This window comes from Haematobia irritans, chromosome 4 (genome assembly GCF_050003625.1).
Source record: "Haematobia irritans isolate KBUSLIRL chromosome 4, ASM5000362v1, whole genome shotgun sequence".
NCBI lineage: Eukaryota > Metazoa > Arthropoda > Insecta > Diptera > Muscidae > Haematobia > Haematobia irritans.
Window position 1 is genome coordinate 65,651,354 of NC_134400.1, and position 19,672 is coordinate 65,671,025.

The 19,672-nt window shown below is 41.8% G+C and overlaps 1 protein-coding gene and 1 long non-coding RNA gene across 2 annotated transcripts; one reads left to right on the forward strand and one right to left on the reverse strand.

The window, feature by feature from the left end:
• The first annotated feature begins 15,995 nt into the window (after nucleotides 1-15,995).
• LOC142235123 (uncharacterized) lies at nucleotides 15,996-16,480 on the forward strand. Its single transcript, XR_012721804.1, has 2 exons — nucleotides 15,996-16,186; nucleotides 16,254-16,480. It is a non-coding gene; the product is annotated as an uncharacterized LOC142235123 (long non-coding RNA).
• A 2,269-nt stretch (nucleotides 16,481-18,749) lies between these two features.
• Nucleotides 18,750-19,343, reverse strand: LOC142234761 (regulator of telomere elongation helicase 1 homolog). The gene is made up of 2 exons (XM_075305934.1): nucleotides 18,944-19,343; nucleotides 18,750-18,888 (listed from the first exon to the last, which is right to left on the reverse strand). Exons 1-2 carry the CDS (start codon nucleotides 19,002-19,004, stop codon nucleotides 18,752-18,754), a joined length of 198 nt encoding a protein of 65 aa, XP_075162049.1. The 5' UTR covers nucleotides 19,005-19,343; the 3' UTR covers nucleotides 18,750-18,751.
• Between the last annotated feature and the right edge of the window lie 329 nt (nucleotides 19,344-19,672).

Genomic DNA, 19,672 nt, shown 5'->3' on the forward strand with positions numbered 1-19,672 from the left:
GCAACTGTGGCACCGCCAGTACATGGTTCAACCGTCTGATTTCCAGGAAAATGTGTGTCCAATAGTACCTCCAGCGTCTCCTCACTGGACGTTGTCCAATTACCCTCCGATGTTTTAATGAAACCTGGAGCGGAGTTGGTGGATGCTAGAACCTTCCGTAGTCTGGAAGCCTCGGACGTATTCTCAATACTGCTGCAGTAAGCATTCCAAGAGTTATGCTGAGCCTTTCTCAGTTCTCGCTTGTATCCTCTCAGATTCTTCTTGTAAGCGTCCCAGTCCTCAGGGGCTCTGGTGGACTTTGCCTTGTTAAAGAGCTTCCTGCAGGACTTCCTCATATTACTTAATTCCGTAGACCACCATGGTGGTCGATGTTTCCCCCTTGGCTTTCCTCTAGGGCATGCAGCTTTCAGTGAGATGTTGAAGGCCTTAGTAATCCGCTCCACTGCGTGTTCGATATCTTGCACATTTCTCATATTTGTCTCTGTTATTTCCGGTATCATCATATTGAACGATTCCCTATACCTATTCCAGTCAGCTTTCCTAACATTTGGCGGAAATATGATCTTGGTGATATGAACATCAAATTTGAAACTGATGTAGCGATGATCTGAGAAGCTGTGTTCACTTAAAACCTGCCACTCAGATATCATTTCATTCAGTTCTTGCGAGGCCAAGGTGATGTCCAAAACCTCTTGCCTGTTTTTAGTGACAAAGGTTGGGACATCTCCCTTGTTGCAAACTACCAGATTAGTACGCAAAATAAACTCTATTAGCGACTCTCCCCTTGCATTAGTATCACTACTTCCCCATATACTATGATGTGCATTCGCATGGCATCCCATAATGAGTTTCGTCTTTGTTTTCAGTGACTCCTCCACTATGTTATGTTATGTTATGTTAAAGTGGCAGCCCGATTAAGATTCAGGCTCACTTAGACTATTCAGTCCATTGTGATACAACATTAACTAAAAGTACCTATTACATATGGACACTTCTAGTTTTAACCGCTGAACCTTCTTGATTATTTTTCTTTGTTGACCCAACCAGATTGTTCCAAAAATATTAGCAGACTGCTTAAGTTAACGTTTTCCAGATCCGCCAGTAATCTGAAGCTATATGCTCCTAAAAGTTGCGTGCGCTTTACACAAAATGCAGGACACTCACACAAGAGGTGTTTAATTGATTCTTTTTCCTCCGCATCATGACAGCTCATACAATAGTCATTATACTTCGCGCCAAGAGTTTTTGCAAAATCTCCTATCAGGCAGCGACCCGTTATAGCAGATATCAGGAGTGATATCTGACGTCTCGAGAACATTAGCATATCTAGTGTGCGGTTTAAGTTGAAATGGGGCCATATTTGCTTGGTGTCGTTACAACCCTTGCAATTCTCCCATCGAACATTTGCCATCATAACAGCCTTCTCACGCAGCATGAGCTTGCAGGTAGCTAGGGGCATACCAACAAATTCTAGTTCCCCTGGAATATGTAAGGTAGTCCCTAGCCTTGCCAACTCATCCGCTTCGCAGTTCCCCGGTATGTTCCTATGGCCAGGCACCCATATTAGGTGAATATTGTACTGCTCAGCCATCTCATTGAGAGATTTGCGGCAATCGATGGCCGTTTTCGAGTTGAGGAACACAGAGTCCAAGGATTTTATTGCAGGTTGACTGTCTGAGTATATATTAATGCCCACATTTTTTGGAACATTACTTCTCAGCCAATTCGCCACCTCTCTTATTGCCAATATTTCAGCCTGAAAAACACTACAGCGATTAGGTAATCTTTTCGCTATTCGAATTTCCAGATCTTTAGAATATACTCCGAAACCCACTTGGCCATCCAATTTGGAGCCATCAGTGTAGAAATCTATATATCTTTTATTCCCCAGGGTCCGTGTACACCACGCCTCACTGTTGGGAATTAGAGTCTCAAACTTTTTGTCGAAAAGTGGACTCGCCAAAGTGTAATCCACTACGTTAGGCACATCTGGCATTATTTTGAGGACCGAACTGTGACCGTAACTTTTTTCCGACCACAGCGATAGCTCGCGCAACCGCACAGCCGTTGTTGCAGCTGACTGTTTGGCCAAAATGTCTAAAGGCAATAGATGAAGTATGACATTAAGGGAGTTTGTTCCTGTCTTGCCGAATGCACCTGAGATACACAAGCACGCCATACGCTGAACTTTGTCTAAACTTGTCGGCTGGTGAAGTGCCGGCCACCAGACTACAACACCATATAGCATTATAGGTCTAACCACTGCCGTGTATAGCCAATGTACAATTTTTGGTTTTAGTCCCCACTTTTTCCCTATTGCCTTTTTGCACGAGTATAAAGCTACCGTTGCTTTCCTCGCCCTTTCTTCAATATTAAGCTTAAAGTTCAGCTTCCTGTCCAAAATAACGCCAAGGTATTTTGCACACTCCCTAAAGGGAATTTCAATACCCCCTAAGGAAATGGGCCTAACCGTGGGAGTTTTGCGATCTTTGCAGTACATGACTATTTCTGTCTTTGCAGGATTTACCCCAAGACCATTATCTTTCGCCCATTTCTCAGTCATCCGGAGGGCTCTCTGTATAATATCTCTAATTGTTGATGGGAATTTTCCCCTGACTGCTAGCGCCACATCATCTGCGTATGCCACCACTTGTATCCTTTCTTTTTCTAGGGAAACCAGAAGGTCGTTTATAGCAACATTCCAAAGAAGAGGTGATAGAACTCCTCCTTGAGGTGTGCCTCTGTTCACATACTTTTGTATGTTTGCTTGTCCTAGTGTGGCTGAAATACGTCTCTTCATTAGCAGTTCGTCTAACAGCCTGAGTATACATGGATCGACATTCAGAGTTGTCAGTCCATTTAATATCGAGCTCGTATGGACATTATTGAACGCCCCTTCGATGTCTAGAAACGCCACGATTGTGTATTCTTTGACAGATAGTGAGCTTTCAATAAAGCTGACTAGTTCATGTAGTGCGGTCTCAGTAGACCTGCCCTTCGAGTATGCATGCTGTCGTTTCGAGAACAAACTTGAATCGATGCTAGTTCTAAGATAAATATCTATCATCCTCTCCAGAGTCTTAAGTAGGAATGAGGATAAGCTGATTGGTCGGAAATCCTTCGCCTCGAGTGAGAGGCTTTTCCCGCTTTAGGTATGAAAACGACTTTTGTTTCCCTCCACTTTCCTGGGATATATGATAAGTTGATACATCCTTTATATATCACCGACAACCAGGGGATAATTTTGTCAGTTACAGCTTGTAACTCCGCCGGAGTAATTCCATCAGGTCCAGTGGATTTGAATGGTCCAAAGCTATTTAGCGCCCATCTTATTCTAGTTTCCGATACAATTTCCTCGACAGGAAACGACCGCTGAGCAACTGTGGCACCGCCAGTACATGGTTCAACCGTCTGATTTCCAGGAAAATGTGTGTCCAATAGTACCTCCAGCGTCTCCTCACTGGACGTTGTCCAATTACCCTCCGATGTTTTAATGAAACCTGGAGCGGAGTTGGTGGATGCTAGAACCTTCCGTAGTCTGGAAGCCTCGGACGTATTCTCAATACTGCTGCAGTAAGCATTCCAAGAGTTATGCTGAGCCTTTCTCAGTTCTCGCTTGTATCCTCTCAGATTCTTCTTGTAAGCGTCCCAGTCCTCAGGGGCTCTGGTGGACTTTGCCTTGTTAAAGAGCTTCCTGCAGGACTTCCTCATATTACTTAATTCCGTAGACCACCATGGTGGTCGATGTTTCCCCCTTGGCTTTCCTCTAGGGCATGCAGCTTTCAGTGAGATGTTGAAGGCCTTAGTAATCCGCTCCACTGCGTGTTCGATATCTTGCACATTTCTCATATTTGTCTCTGTTATTTCCGGTATCATCATATTGAACGATTCCCTATACCTATTCCAGTCAGCTTTCCTAACATTTGGCGGAAATATGATCTTGGTGATATGAACATCAAATTTGAAACTGATGTAGCGATGATCTGAGAAGCTGTGTTCACTTAAAACCTGCCACTCAGATATCATTTCATTCAGTTCTTGCGAGGCCAAGGTGATGTCCAAAACCTCTTGCCTGTTTTTAGTGACAAAGGTTGGGACATCTCCCTTGTTGCAAACTACCAGATTAGTACGCAAAATAAACTCTATTAGCGACTCTCCCCTTGCATTAGTATCACTACTTCCCCATATACTATGATGTGCATTCGCATGGCATCCCATAATGAGTTTCGTCTTTGTTTTCAGTGACTCCTCCACTATGTTATGTTATGTTATGTTAAAGTGGCAGCCCGATTAAGATTCAGGCTCACTTAGACTATTCAGTCCATTGTGATACAACATTAACTAAAAGTACCTATTACATATGGACACTTCTAGTTTTAACCGCTGAACCTTCTTGATTATTTTTCTTTGTTGACCCAACCAGATTGTTCCAAAAATATTAGCAGACTGCTTAAGTTAACGTTTTCCAGATCCGCCAGTAATCTGAAGCTATATGCTCCTAAAAGTTGCGTGCGCTTTACACAAAATGCAGGACACTCACACAAGAGGTGTTTAATTGATTCTTTTTCCTCCGCATCATGACAGCTCATACAATAGTCATTATACTTCGCGCCAAGAGTTTTTGCAAAATCTCCTATCAGGCAGCGACCCGTTATAGCAGATATCAGGAGTGATATCTGACGTCTCGAGAACATTAGCATATCTAGTGTGCGGTTTAAGTTGAAATGGGGCCATATTTGCTTGGTGTCGTTACAACCCTTGCAATTCTCCCATCGAACATTTGCCATCATAACAGCCTTCTCACGCAGCATGAGCTTGCAGGTAGCTAGGGGCATACCAACAAATTCTAGTTCCCCTGGAATATGTAAGGTAGTCCCTAGCCTTGCCAACTCATCCGCTTCGCAGTTCCCCGGTATGTTCCTATGGCCAGGCACCCATATTAGGTGAATATTGTACTGCTCAGCCATCTCATTGAGAGATTTGCGGCAATCGATGGCCGTTTTCGAGTTGAGGAACACAGAGTCCAAGGATTTTATTGCAGGTTGACTGTCTGAGTATATATTAATGCCCACATTTTTTGGAACATTACTTCTCAGCCAATTCGCCACCTCTCTTATTGCCAATATTTCAGCCTGAAAAACACTACAGCGATTAGGTAATCTTTTCGCTATTCGAATTTCCAGATCTTTAGAATATACTCCGAAACCCACTTGGCCATCCAATTTGGAGCCATCAGTGTAGAAATCTATATATCTTTTATTCCCCAGGGTCCGTGTACACCACGCCTCACTGTTGGGAATTAGAGTCTCAAACTTTTTGTCGAAAAGTGGACTCGCCAAAGTGTAATCCACTACGTTAGGCACATCTGGCATTATTTTGAGGACCGAACTGTGACCGTAACTTTTTTCCGACCACAGCGATAGCTCGCGCAACCGCACAGCCGTTGTTGCAGCTGACTGTTTGGCCAAAATGTCTAAAGGCAATAGATGAAGTATGACATTAAGGGAGTTTGTTCCTGTCTTGCCGAATGCACCTGAGATACACAAGCACGCCATACGCTGAACTTTGTCTAAACTTGTCGGCTGGTGAAGTGCCGGCCACCAGACTACAACACCATATAGCATTATAGGTCTAACCACTGCCGTGTATAGCCAATGTACAATTTTTGGTTTTAGTCCCCACTTTTTCCCTATTGCCTTTTTGCACGAGTATAAAGCTACCGTTGCTTTCCTCGCCCTTTCTTCAATATTAAGCTTAAAGTTCAGCTTCCTGTCCAAAATAACGCCAAGGTATTTTGCACACTCCCTAAAGGGAATTTCAATACCCCCTAAGGAAATGGGCCTAACCGTGGGAGTTTTGCGATCTTTGCAGTACATGACTATTTCTGTCTTTGCAGGATTTACCCCAAGACCATTATCTTTCGCCCATTTCTCAGTCATCCGGAGGGCTCTCTGTATAATATCTCTAATTGTTGATGGGAATTTTCCCCTGACTGCTAGCGCCACATCATCTGCGTATGCCACCACTTGTATCCTTTCTTTTTCTAGGGAAACCAGAAGGTCGTTTATAGCAACATTCCAAAGAAGAGGTGATAGAACTCCTCCTTGAGGTGTGCCTCTGTTCACATACTTTTGTATGTTTGCTTGTCCTAGTGTGGCTGAAATACGTCTCTTCATTAGCAGTTCGTCTAACAGCCTGAGTATACATGGATCGACATTCAGAGTTGTCAGTCCATTTAATATCGAGCTCGTATGGACATTATTGAACGCCCCTTCGATGTCTAGAAACGCCACGATTGTGTATTCTTTGACAGATAGTGAGCTTTCAATAAAGCTGACTAGTTCATGTAGTGCGGTCTCAGTAGACCTGCCCTTCGAGTATGCATGCTGTCGTTTCGAGAACAAACTTGAATCGATGCTAGTTCTAAGATAAATATCTATCATCCTCTCCAGAGTCTTAAGTAGGAATGAGGATAAGCTGATTGGTCGGAAATCCTTCGCCCTCGAGTGAGAGGCTTTTCCCGCTTTAGGTATGAAAACGACTTTTGTTTCCCTCCACTTTCCTGGGATATATGATAAGTTGATACATCCTTTATATATCACCGACAACCAGGGGATAATTTTGTCAGTTACAGCTTGTAACTCCGCCGGAGTAATTCCATCAGGTCCAGTGGATTTGAATGGTCCAAAGCTATTTAGCGCCCATCTTATTCTAGTTTCCGATACAATTTCCTCGACAGGAAACGACCGCTGAGCAACTGTGGCACCGCCAGTACATGGTTCAACCGTCTGATTTCCAGGAAAATGTGTGTCCAATAGTACCTCCAGCGTCTCCTCACTGGACGTTGTCCAATTACCCTCCGATGTTTTAATGAAACCTGGAGCGGAGTTGGTGGATGCTAGAACCTTCCGTAGTCTGGAAGCCTCGGACGTATTCTCAATACTGCTGCAGTAAGCATTCCAAGAGTTATGCTGAGCCTTTCTCAGTTCTCGCTTGTATCCTCTCAGATTCTTCTTGTAAGCGTCCCAGTCCTCAGGGGCTCTGGTGGACTTTGCCTTGTTAAAGAGCTTCCTGCAGGATTTCCTCATATTACTTAATTCCGTAGACCACCATGGTGGTCGATGTTTCCCCCTTGGCTTTCCTCTAGGGCATGCAGCTTTCAGTGAGATGTTGAAGGCCTTAGTAATCCGCTCCACTGCGTGTTCGATATCTTGCACATTTCTCATATTTGTCTCTGTTATTTCCGGTATCATCATATTGAACGATTCCCTATACCTATTCCAGTCAGCTTTCCTAACATTTGGCGGAAATATGATCTTGGTGATATGAACATCAAATTTGAAACTGATGTAGCGATGATCTGAGAAGCTGTGTTCACTTAAAACCTGCCACTCAGATATCATTTCATTCAGTTCTTGCGAGGCCAAGGTGATGTCCAAAACCTCTTGCCTGTTTTTAGTGACAAAGGTTGGGACATCTCCCTTGTTGCAAACTACCAGATTAGTACGCAAAATAAACTCTATTAGCGACTCTCCCCTTGCATTAGTATCACTACTTCCCCATATACTATGATGTGCATTCGCATGGCATCCCATAATGAGTTTCGTCTTTGTTTTCAGTGACTCCTCCACTATGTTATGTTATGTTATGTTATGTTAAAGTGGCAGCCCGATTAAGATTCAGGCTCACTTAGACTATTCAGTCCATTGTGATACCACATTAACTAAAAGTACCTATTACATATGGGCACTTCTAGTTTTAACCGCTGAACCTTCTTGATTATTTTTCTTTGTTGAACCAACCAGATTGTTCCAAAAACATTAGCAGACTGCTTAAGTTAACGTTTTCCAGATCCGCCAGTAATCTGAAGCTATATGCTCCTAAAAGTTGCTTGCGCTTTACACAAAATGCAGGACACTCACACAAGAGGTGTTTAATTGATTCTTTTTCCTCCGCATCATGACAGCTCATACAATAGTCATTATACTTCGCGCCAATAGTTTTTGCAAAATCTCCTATCAGGCAGCGACCCGTTATAGCAGATATCAGGAGTGATATCTGACGTCTCGAGAACATTAGCATATCTAGTGTGCGGTTTAAGTTGAAATGGGGCCATATTTGCTTGGTGTCGTTACAACCCTTGCAATTCTCCCATCGAACATTTGCCATCATAACAGCCTTCTCACGCAGCATGAGCTTGCAGGTAGCTAGGGGCATACCAACAAATTCTAGTTCCCCTGGAATATGTAAGGTAGTCCCTAGCCTTGCCAACTCATCGGCTTCGCAGTTCCCCGGTATGTTCCTATGGCCAGGCACCCATATTAGGTGAATATTGTACTGCTCAGCCATCTCATTGAGAGATTTGCGGCAATCGATGGCCGTTTTCGAGTTGAGGAACACAGAGTCCAAGGATTTTATTGCAGGTTGACTGTCTGAGTATATATTAATGCCCACATTTTTTGGAACATTACTTCTCAGTCAATTCGCCACCTCTCTTATTGCCAATATTTCAGCCTGAAAAACACTACAGCGATTAGGTAATCTTTTCGCTATTCGAATTTCCAGATCTTTAGAATATACTCCGAAACCCACTTGGCCATCCAATTTGGAGCCATCAGTGTAGAAATCTATATATCTTTTATTCCCCAGGGTCCGTGTACACCACGCCTCACTGTTGGGAATTAGAGTCTCAAACTTTTTGTCGAAAAGTGGACTCGCCAAAGTGTAATCCACTACGTTAGGCACATCTGGCATTATTTTGAGGACCGAACTGTGACCGTAACTTTTTTCCGACCACAGCGATAGCTCGCGCAACCGCACAGCCGTTGTTGCAGCTGACTGTTTGGCCAAAATGTCTAAAGGCAATAGATGAAGTATGACATTAAGGGAGTTTGTTCCTGTCTTGCCGAATGCACCTGAGATACACAAGCACGCCATACGCTGAACTTTGTCTAAACTTGTCGGCTGGTGAAGTGCCGGCCACCAGACTACAACACCATATAGCATTATAGGTCTAACCACTGCCGTGTATAGCCAATGTACAATTTTTGGTTTTAGTCCCCACTTTTTCCCTATTGCCTTTTTGCACGAGTATAAAGCTACCGTTGCTTTCCTCGCCCTTTCTTCAATAACAAGCTTAAAGTTCAGCTTCCTGTCCAAAATAACGCCAAGGTATTTTGCACACTCCCTAAAGGGAATTTCAATACCCCCTAAGGAAATGGGCCTAACCGTGGGAGTTTTGCGATCTTTGCAGTACATGACTATTTCTGTCTTTGCAGGATTTACCCCAAGACCATTATCTTTCGCCCATTTCTCAGTCATCCGGAGGGCTCTCTGTATAATATCTCTAATTGTTGATGGGAATTTTCCCCTGACTGCTAGCGCCACATCATCTGCGTATGCCACCACTTGTATCCTTTCTTTTTCTAGGGAAACCAGAAGGTCGTTTATAGCAACATTCCAAAGAAGAGGTGATAGAACTCCTCCTTGAGGTGTGCCTCTGTTCACATACTTTTGTATGTTTGCTTGTCCTAGTGTGGCTGAAATACGTCTCTTCATTAGCAGTTCGTCTAACAGCCTGAGTATACATGGATCGACATTCAGAGTTGTCAGTCCATTTAATATCGAGCTCGTATGGACATTATTGAACGCCCCTTCGATGTCTAGAAACGCCACGATTGTGTATTCTTTGACAGATAGTGAGCTTTCAATAAAGCTGACTAGTTCATGTAGTGCGGTCTCAGTAGACATGCCCTTCGAGTATGCTTGCTGTCGTTTCGAGAACAAACTTGAATCGATGCTAGTTCTAAGATAAATATCTATCATCCTCTCCAGAGTCTTAAGTAGGAATGAGGATAAGCTTATTGGTCGGAAATCCTTCGCCTCGAGTGAGAGGCTTTTCCCGCTTTAGGTATGAAAACGACTTTTGTTTCCCTCCACTTTCCTGGGATATATGATAAGTTCATACATCCTTTATATATCACCGACAACCAGGGGATAATTTTGTCAGTTACAGCTTGTAACTCCGCCGGAGTAATTCCATCAGGTCCAGTGGATTTGAATGGTCCAAAGCTATTTAGCGCCCATCTTATTCTAGTTTCCGATACAATTTCCTCGACAGGAAACGACCGCTGAGCAACTGTGGCACCGCCAGTACATGGTTCAACCGTCTGATTTCCAGGAAAATGTGTGTCCAATAGTACCTCCAGCGTCTCCTCACTGGACGTTGTCCAATTACCCTCCGATGTTTTAATGAAACCTGGAGCGGAGTTGGTGGATGCTAGAACCTTCCGTAGTCTGGAAGCCTCGGACGTATTCTCAATACTGCTGCAGTAAGCATTCCAAGAGTTATGCTGAGCCTTTCTCAGTTCTCGCTTGTATCCTCTCAGATTCTTCTTGTAAGCGTCCCAGTCCTCAGGGGCTCTGGTGGACTTTGCCTTGTTAAAGAGCTTCCTGCAGGATTTCCTCATATTACTTAATTCCGTAGACCACCATGGTGGTCGATGTTTCCCCCTTGGCTTTCCTCTAGGGCATGCAGCTTTCAGTGAGATGTTGAAGGCCTTAGTAATCCGCTCCACTGCGTGTTCGATATCTTGCACATTTCTCATATTTGTCTCTGTTATTTCCGGTATCATCATATTGAACGATTCCCTATACCTATTCCAGTCAGCTTTCCTAACATTTGGCGGACATATGATCTTGGTGATATGAACATCAAATTTGAAACTGATGTAGCGATGATCTGAGAAGCTGTGTTCACTTAAAACCTGCCACTCAGATATCATTTCATTCAGTTCTTGCGAGGCCAAGGTGATGTCCAAAACCTCTTGCCTGTTTTTAGTGACAAAGGTTGGGACATCTCCCTTGTTGCAAACTACCAGATTAGTACGCAAAATAAACTCTATTAGCGACTCTCCCCTTGCATTAGTATCACTACTTCCCCATATACTATGATGTGCATTCGCATCGCATCCCATAATGAGTTTCGTCTTTGTTTTCAGTGACTCCTCCACTATGTTATGTTATGTTATGTTAAAGTGGCAGCCCGATTAAGATTCAGGCTCACTTAGACTATTCAGTCCATTGTGATACCACATTAACTAAAAGTACCTATTACATATGGGCACTTCTAGTTTTAACCGCTGAACCTTCTTGATTATTTTTCTTTGTTGAACCAACCAGATTGTTCCAAAAACATTAGCAGACTGCTTAAGTTAACGTTTTCCAGATCCGCCAGTAATCTGAAGCTATATGCTCCTAAAAGTTGCTTGCGCTTTACACAAAATGCAGGACACTCACACAAGAGGTGTTTAATTGATTCTTTTTCCTCCGCATCATGACAGCTCATACAATAGTCATTATACTTCGCGCCAATAGTTTTTGCAAAATCTCCTATCAGGCAGCGACCCGTTATAGCAGATATCAGGAGTGATATCTGACGTCTCGAGAACATTAGCATATCTAGTGTGCGGTTTAAGTTGAAATGGGGCCATATTTGCTTGGTGTCGTTACAACCCTTGCAATTCTCCCATCGAACATTTGCCATCATAACAGCCTTCTCACGCAGCATGAGCTTGCAGGTAGCTAGGGGCATACCAACAAATTCTAGTTCCCCTGGAATATGTAAGGTAGTCCCTAGCCTTGCCAACTCATCGGCTTCGCAGTTCCCCGGTATGTTCCTATGGCCAGGCACCCATATTAGGTGAATATTGTATTGCTCAGCCATCTCATTGAGAGATTTGCGGCAATCGATGGCCGTTTTCGAGTTGAGGAACACAGAGTCCAAGGATTTTATTGCAGGTTGACTGTCTGAGTATATATTAATGCCCACATTTTTTGGAACATTACTTCTCAGCCAATTCGCCACCTCTCTTATTGCTAATATTTCAGCCTGAAAAACACTACAGTGATTAGGTAATCTTTTCGCTATTTGAAGTTCCAAATCATTAGAATATACTCCGAAACCCACTTGTCCATCGAATTTGGAGCCATCAGTGTAGAAATCTATATATTCTTTATTCCCCGGGGTCTGTGTGCACCACGCCTCACTGTTGGGGATTAGAGTTTCAAACTTTTTGTCGAAAAGTGGACTCGCCAAAGTGTAATCCACTACGTTAGGCACATCTGACATTGTTTTGAGGACAGAACTGTGACCGTAACCTTTTTCCGACCACAGCGATAGTTCGCGCAACCGCACAGCCGTTGTTGCAGCTGACTGTTTGGCCAAAATGTCTAAAGGCAATAGATGCAGCATGACATTAAGGGAATTTGTTCCTGTCTTGCTGAATGCACCTGAAATACACAAACACGCCATACGCTGAACTTTATCTAAACCAGTCGGTTTCTGAAGTGCCGGCCACCAGACTACAACACCATATAGCATTATAGGTCTAACCACTGCCGTGTATAACCAATGCACAATTTTTGGTTTTAGTCCCCACTTTTTTCCTATTGCCTTTTTGCACGAGTACAAAGCTACAGTTGCCTTCCTCGCCCTTTCTTCAATATTAAGCTTAAAGTTCAGCTTCCTGTCCAAAATAACGCCAAGGTATTTTGCACAATCACCAAAGGGAATTTCAATACCCCCTAAGGAAATAGGCCTAACCGTGGGAGTTTTGCGATCTTTGCAGTACATGACTAATTCTGTCTTTGCGGGATTTACCCCAAGACCATTGTCTTTCGCCCATTTTTCAGTCATCCGGAGGCCCCTCTGAATAATATCTCTGATTGTGGATGGGAATTTTCCCCTGACTGCCAGAGCTACATCATCTGCGTATGCCACCACTTTTATCCTTTCTTTTTCTAGAGTAACCAGAAGTATGTTTGCTTGTCCTAGTGTGGCTGAAATACGTCTCTTCATTAGCAGTTCGTCTAACAGCCTGAGTATACATGGATCAACATTCAGAGTTGTCAGTCCATTTAATATCGAGCTCGGATGGACATTATTGAACGCCCCTTCGATGTCTAGAAACGCCACGATTGTGTATTCTTTGACAGATAGTGAGCTTTCAATAAAGCTGACTAGTTCATGTAGTGCGGTCTCAGTAGACCTGCCCTTCGAGTATGCATGCTGCCGTTTCGAGAACAAACTTGAATCGATGCTAGTTCTAAGATAAATATCTATCGTCCTCTCCAGAGTCTTAAGTAGGAATGAGGATAAGCTGATTGGTCGGAAATCCTTCCCCTCGAGTGAGAGGCTTTTCCCGCTTTAGGTATGAAGACGACTTTTGTTTCCCTCCACTTTCCTGGGATATATGATAAGTTGATACATCCTTTATATATCACCGACAACCAGGGGATAATTTTGTCAGTTACAGCTTGTAACTCCGCCGGAGTAATTCCATCAGGTCCAGGGGATTTGAATGGTCCAAAGCTATTTAGCGCCCATCTTATTCTAGTTTCCGATACAATTTCCTCGACAGGAAACGACCGCTGAGCAACTGTGGCACCGCCAGTACATGGTTCAACCGTCTGATTTCCAGGAAAATGTGTGTCCAATAGTACCTCCAGCGTCTCCTCACTGGACGTTGTCCAATTGCCCTCCGATGTTTTAATGAAACCTGGAGCGGAGTTGGTGGATGCTAGAACCTTCCGTAGTCTGGACGCCTCGGACGTATTCTCAATACTGCTGCAGTAATCATTCCAAGAGTTATGCTGAGCCTTTCTCAGTTCTCGCTTGTATCCTCTCAGAATCTTCTTGTAAGCGTCCCAGTCCTCAGAAGCTCTGGTGGACTTTGCCTTGTTAAAGAGCTTCCTGCAGGATTTCCTCATATTACTTAATTCCGTAGACCACCATGGTGGTCGATGTTTCCCCCTTGGCTTTCCTCTAGGGCATGCAGCTTTCAGTGAGATGTTGAAGGCCTTAGTAATCCGCTCCACTGCGTATTCGATATCTTGCACATTTCTCATATTTGTCTCTGTTATTTCCGGTATCATCATATTGAACGATTCCCTATACCTATTCCAGTCAGCTTTCCTAACATTTGGCGGAAATATGATCTTGGTGATATGAACATCAAATTTGAAACTGATGTAGCGATGATCTGAGAAGCTGTGTTCACTTAAAACCTGCCACTCAGATATCATTTCATTCAGTTCTTGCGAGGCCAAGGTGATGTCCAAAACCTCTTGCCTGTTTTTAGTGACAAAGGTTGGGACATCTCCCTTGTTGCAAACTACCAGATTAGTACGCAAAATAAACTCTATTAGCGACTCTCCCCTTGCATTAGTATCACTACTTCCCCATATACTATGAGGTGCATTCGCATCGCATCCCATAATGAGTTTCGTCTTTGTTTTCCGTGACTCCTCCACTAAGGTCTTAACGGCATATGGAGGCATCTCCCTGTCATGTCCCATGTAGACCGAAGATACCCAATATTTGCATTTGGCTATTTCTAAACTTGCAACGACAGTGTCTGTATTGCACATTGAAGGAAGCAGAAACAAATTGAGCTCGTTTTTAGCAATTATACAGGCTCGATTTACATCATTACCAGTATACTGCAATAGTTTGAACCCCGGAGTACTTAATTCACATATTTTGTTTTTATAAACATATGGTTCTTGAATAAGAACTATATCTATGTCCCCTTTCATCAGGAGAACTTTTAAGGCAGCACATGCAGCCTTACAATGATGAAGATTTATCTGGAGGATCCGTAGGACCATCGAGATTTTCAACAACCGTCACATCAGCCGCTTCAATCGAGTCATCAAGAATGTCCTCTTCAGAGATATCGGTGACTCTCGCAATAACCATAGGTTCAACTTTGGTGAGTTCTGAGGCAGTAGAAGCCTCCTCAAGCATACGGTATCTATCCATGTCTTCAAATGTCTTGGTATCCCCCTCGACTTCGCAAGAGGATCCGCTTACTTCTGATTCAGACAGAGGCTTGTCCATTTCTGAATCCTTTAGCTGATCGTTTTTATACACCTTCATTTGGATATAATGAAAGCCATAACATACACGGCCCTGGGACTTTGCTAGATGTGGCAAAGACTGAGTGTTCAATATAAACACTGCATGCCGTCTTGGCCCATCCACTTCATCCAAACGGCCAACCTTCCAATCAGCTGTTGGAAGATCTGGATTGCATTGTTTCAGTCTATTTAAAATAGATTCAGGGTCAGGAGGGATTGCAGGTATCCACGCATGTGCTCTTGGTCTAGCCGGTATGTCTTTCTTCTCGACTAACTCTAGAGCAGCTCCTTCCCAAACTTCACCAATTAGTATCAGAGCAGCTTTAAAACATTCTATAGACCTCTGGTCCTCAAATGCGACTAGCTTAAATCGTCCTTGATACCAACCAGCCTCTTGGTGTCGAGGATCTGGGCCGGGAAACTTTTCCAGCACCTGTGAGTAGACGCCAGACAAAGCATTCTCAATTTCCCCCCATTTTTGCTTTGGAACCATACCGTCCAATGCTCCTTTATTTATGATAGCCATCCCAAGGCTGTCTTTAGCAACTGAGGCAAACGATCGTTGATCCCTTTTGGAGGATGGCAGCTCATCCGGTGATCGTTCCCTTTTTCCAGCCTCAAGAATTCCTTGAGCCCATTTTAAGGAATCGCTTTGTTTAGCCGACAACGTGCTTGGGTCGACTGATCCTAATTTCTTTAGGATAAACAAAGCATTTCTGCGTTCTTTGAATCTCTTTCGTGAGGGATTACCTCCGTTTGATGCCGTTACCTTGGAAAAGGTCCGACTTGTCAAATTGTCGCCACCTGTCGACCCGTCTACAGGTCGACTAATTGGGCCTAACTCTTGGTCATTGCCCAAATTTATAATTTCAGTCGATACCCGTCCACTGGGCCCTGAAGTTAGCAACCCAGTGGATGTCTTTGAATTTCTCTGCATGGTGGCCTAATATCCCACCACACTTGAAATTCGTAGTAGGTACTTATTACGATGATTTTATCCGCTATTAAAAAAACACGTCCGTTCCGTTCGACGGTTTGTGATAATGTCAAACTAAAATGGCAGATGACTTAAGTTGACATTTTGTGTATGTGTAGTGTTGTTTTCAGCCAACAATTGTTTATTACAAAGAACAAAGTCATTTGAATTTAAATATATGCCTAAGGCAGACATCAATACAAAACAACAACAAAAAATGGGCCGAAATTTTCCCGCTACATAAGCGAACGGTGTCCTTGTCTCAGTGAATTGGCCTGGGAACAATGCGTAAGTGTGGAATGACATGTAACAAGTTGGAGGAAATAATTATGAGCTTCTTGTGTATTCTATTTAGGTTCCCGATTTTGATAATCTTTATTTGGATATGAATGGCATTATTCACAATTGCTCCCATTCCGATGATACAAACATTCATCTCAACATAACAGGAGGATATGTTGAAGGACATATTCAACTATATTGACAAGTTGTTTTTTCTAATTAAACCACAGAAATTATTCCTTATGGCCATTGACGGCGTGGCCCCTCGTGCAAAAATGAATCAACAGCGCAGTAGACGTTTTCGTTCAGCCAAGGAAGCTGAACTTTGGAACGATTAGCACAGAGTCTAGGTGAAGTGAGAGAACACGAACGATTCGGTTGCAATTGTATTACATCAGAAACAGAATTTATGGATCGTTTGCATGAGGCATTGCGCTATTTCATAAAAAATTATTGCTGATCCTATGTGGCAGAAGTGCAGAGTTACCCATCAAAAAATTTGGAAGTTCTTCCAAAGGCACAACTTTAAAAGAACTTCCAGAAGATGTACTCCCAATGATGTTCTTCATTTTAACTACACAGGAAGTTCTTTTTTATAACATGTTTTATTCATATTTTTAATTGGTAATGTTAAATTTTTTGTTTCAAATTGGTTAAAAACTGTTTAAGAATTCATAAAATGGTACAAATTATTTAAATTTTGTCGAAAAATGTTAAATTCAATCTGAAAAAATTATGAATTTTTGAGAATATTTGAGGTCAAACGTTTCAGACAAGCGTTAGAATCCATTAAAAATTATAAAAAATCATATTACATGTTAGCCTGATACCGAAACAGGCAATTGACGTCCAAATGCATTATATCTAATTATACAATTATTATTCGAGCTTTATGGACAGATATAGATTAAGGAACATGGTTAATAGAGCCATTGAAAAGAAAACGCCAGATACAAATCTATACACGCCTGGACTGTACATGTTTCGGTTCGGGCGAATGAACCTTTCCACAGCCTTTAGTATAGATCTGGCTGGGAGAGATAACTCAATTTTGGGCCCTTTATGCTAACTCCTTATGGAGAAAACATTTGGGAAATTTCCTCTTACAAATTGAATCATCTTTTCTCCCACTGTACATCATCTTTTCATATAACTTACAAGTCCCTTAATCTTATTTTTATTTCGTTTTGTTACATAGTAATGCAACAACACGAAATTTATTTTTAGAAAGCTAATTTGTTAGAATTCACCTAAGTGGTGAACAGTCGAACAATGCTTATTGTTTCTACAGTCAACTACAACATATGACAATTAACAGAAACTGGTTTCCAGGATACAACAACAATTCTAACGCGTACATTAGTCGTGTTTTTCCTAGTTTTACGACGGACTCATCGTTGCTTATTATATTACATGTTAGCCTGATACCGAAACAGGCAATTGACGTCCAAATGCATTATATCTAATTATACAATTATTATTCGAGCTTTATGGACAGATATAGATTAAGGAACATGGTTAATAGAGCCATTGAAAAGAAAACGCCAGATACAAATCTATACACGCCTGGACTGTACATGTTTCGGTTCGGGCGAATGAACCTTTCCACAGCCTTTAGTATAGATCTGGCTGGGAGAGATAACTCAATTTTGGGCCCTTTATGCTAACTCCTTATGGAGATTCTAACAAATTAGCTTTCTAAAAATAAATTTCGTGTTGTTGCATTACTATGTAACAAAACGAAATAAAAATAAGATTAAGGGACTTGTAAGTTATATGAAAAGATGATGTACAGTGGGAGAAAAGATGATTCAATTTGTAAGAGGAAATTTCCCAAATGTTTTCTCCATAAGGAGTTAGCATAAAGGGCCCAAAATTGAGTTATCTCTCCCAGCCAGATCTATACTAAAGGCTGTGGAAAGGTTCATTCGCCCGAACCGAAACATGTACAGTCCAGGCGTGTATAGATTTGTATCTGGCGTTTTCTTTTCAATGGCTCTATTAACCATGTTCCTTAATCTATATCTGTCCATAAAGCTCGAATAATAATTGTATAATTAGTTATAAAAAATCATAAAAATTATTTATTATTTATCTTTCCGATATTATGAGGTATTGCTCAATTCAATTCTATTTGCTTTCCGTGCAGATGTGTCCAATAAATAGTTATAGGACATAAATACATTGTCTGCATCTTCAATCAATTCTTTGGCTCCATAATATGGACACATTTTGAGTTTTTACCTACTTTAACCAAGTCTTCAATGTCCATTAAATCCAGATCATATTTGCGCGATTCCACACGATGATGAAAGGCACAAGTTCTTTTTTGGACTCGCAATCGACAAATCGATCTGTGTTTTATTTAAATTGCCCTGTTCTCGCAATACCTCGGGATATATACACAATTGATCTCTGGATCTCAAAACCACCGCTCTCGTAAATGAGTAAGATGTCCGCTTTAATTCTTACATAGCTTGCGTTAGTTGTGAATGGGTACCTCAAGTACCCATTATATACATATTATTTTAGGAAGACGCCAGCTACCACCCTTGGGCTTTGCACGAGCAATCATTTACAGGTGCTCCGCCTAAATAGGATTGTTTTTAAAATAATTGGTGGCGGTGCTGTTTGTTGTATTTGCATCTTCATTTCCTCTTTTCGGGATTGCAGCCATTCCAAAGATGAACATAAGGTTAAACCGGTTCCTATGAGAAAGTTTTTGTTTTATTGGTGGTTACATTGTTATACATTATTTTATACCCGTTGGGGATTCCAGAAAACCATTTGATCCATCTCGTAGACATATGATGACCTTTTCCATATAAGCTTTTTGAACTTCATAGGGATCCCATGATTTATTGCTATTGCATCTCTTACATTCCTTAATGCCTCAATTCGTACACTCGAACCATAGTGTTTCAGTTTAGCAATACATTCTTCAACATTTATTTGCCTTATGTCTCCATCATATTGTGATACTTTGAGCTGTTCCCGAATTGTAATTTTGCGCACTTTGAATTTATTTTCTCCCCAGTTTCTAACAAGTAGGTAAAAGTTTCGTAAAACTAACCCCATACTAATAACACAATGTAAATAAAAGCAATATATATGTAAACAAATCTACTAAACGTAAACAAAGCCTTTGACAAGATGAATGTCGATATTAGTCACCTGATTGCATGACTTTACCTGGATTAATATGCCTTGGGTTTCACTGTTAATGTACATATTCACTTTATATAATAAAGGAACATTCTCCTTTTATAAATCAATTCATATCAACAATAATACATCCATTACTCATTAAAAACCATTGGACATTGATGGAACATGCATTTTCAACGATAATTTTATGGAAAATTTACTATTTAAAAACCGTCAATTAATTTGTTTAGCAAGCGTTGTTTCAACGTTAGCTTCCAACGCTGTTACAACGCTCAATATTTATAACCATCGTAAATTTCTGACTGGGAGCTCATCTTCAATACA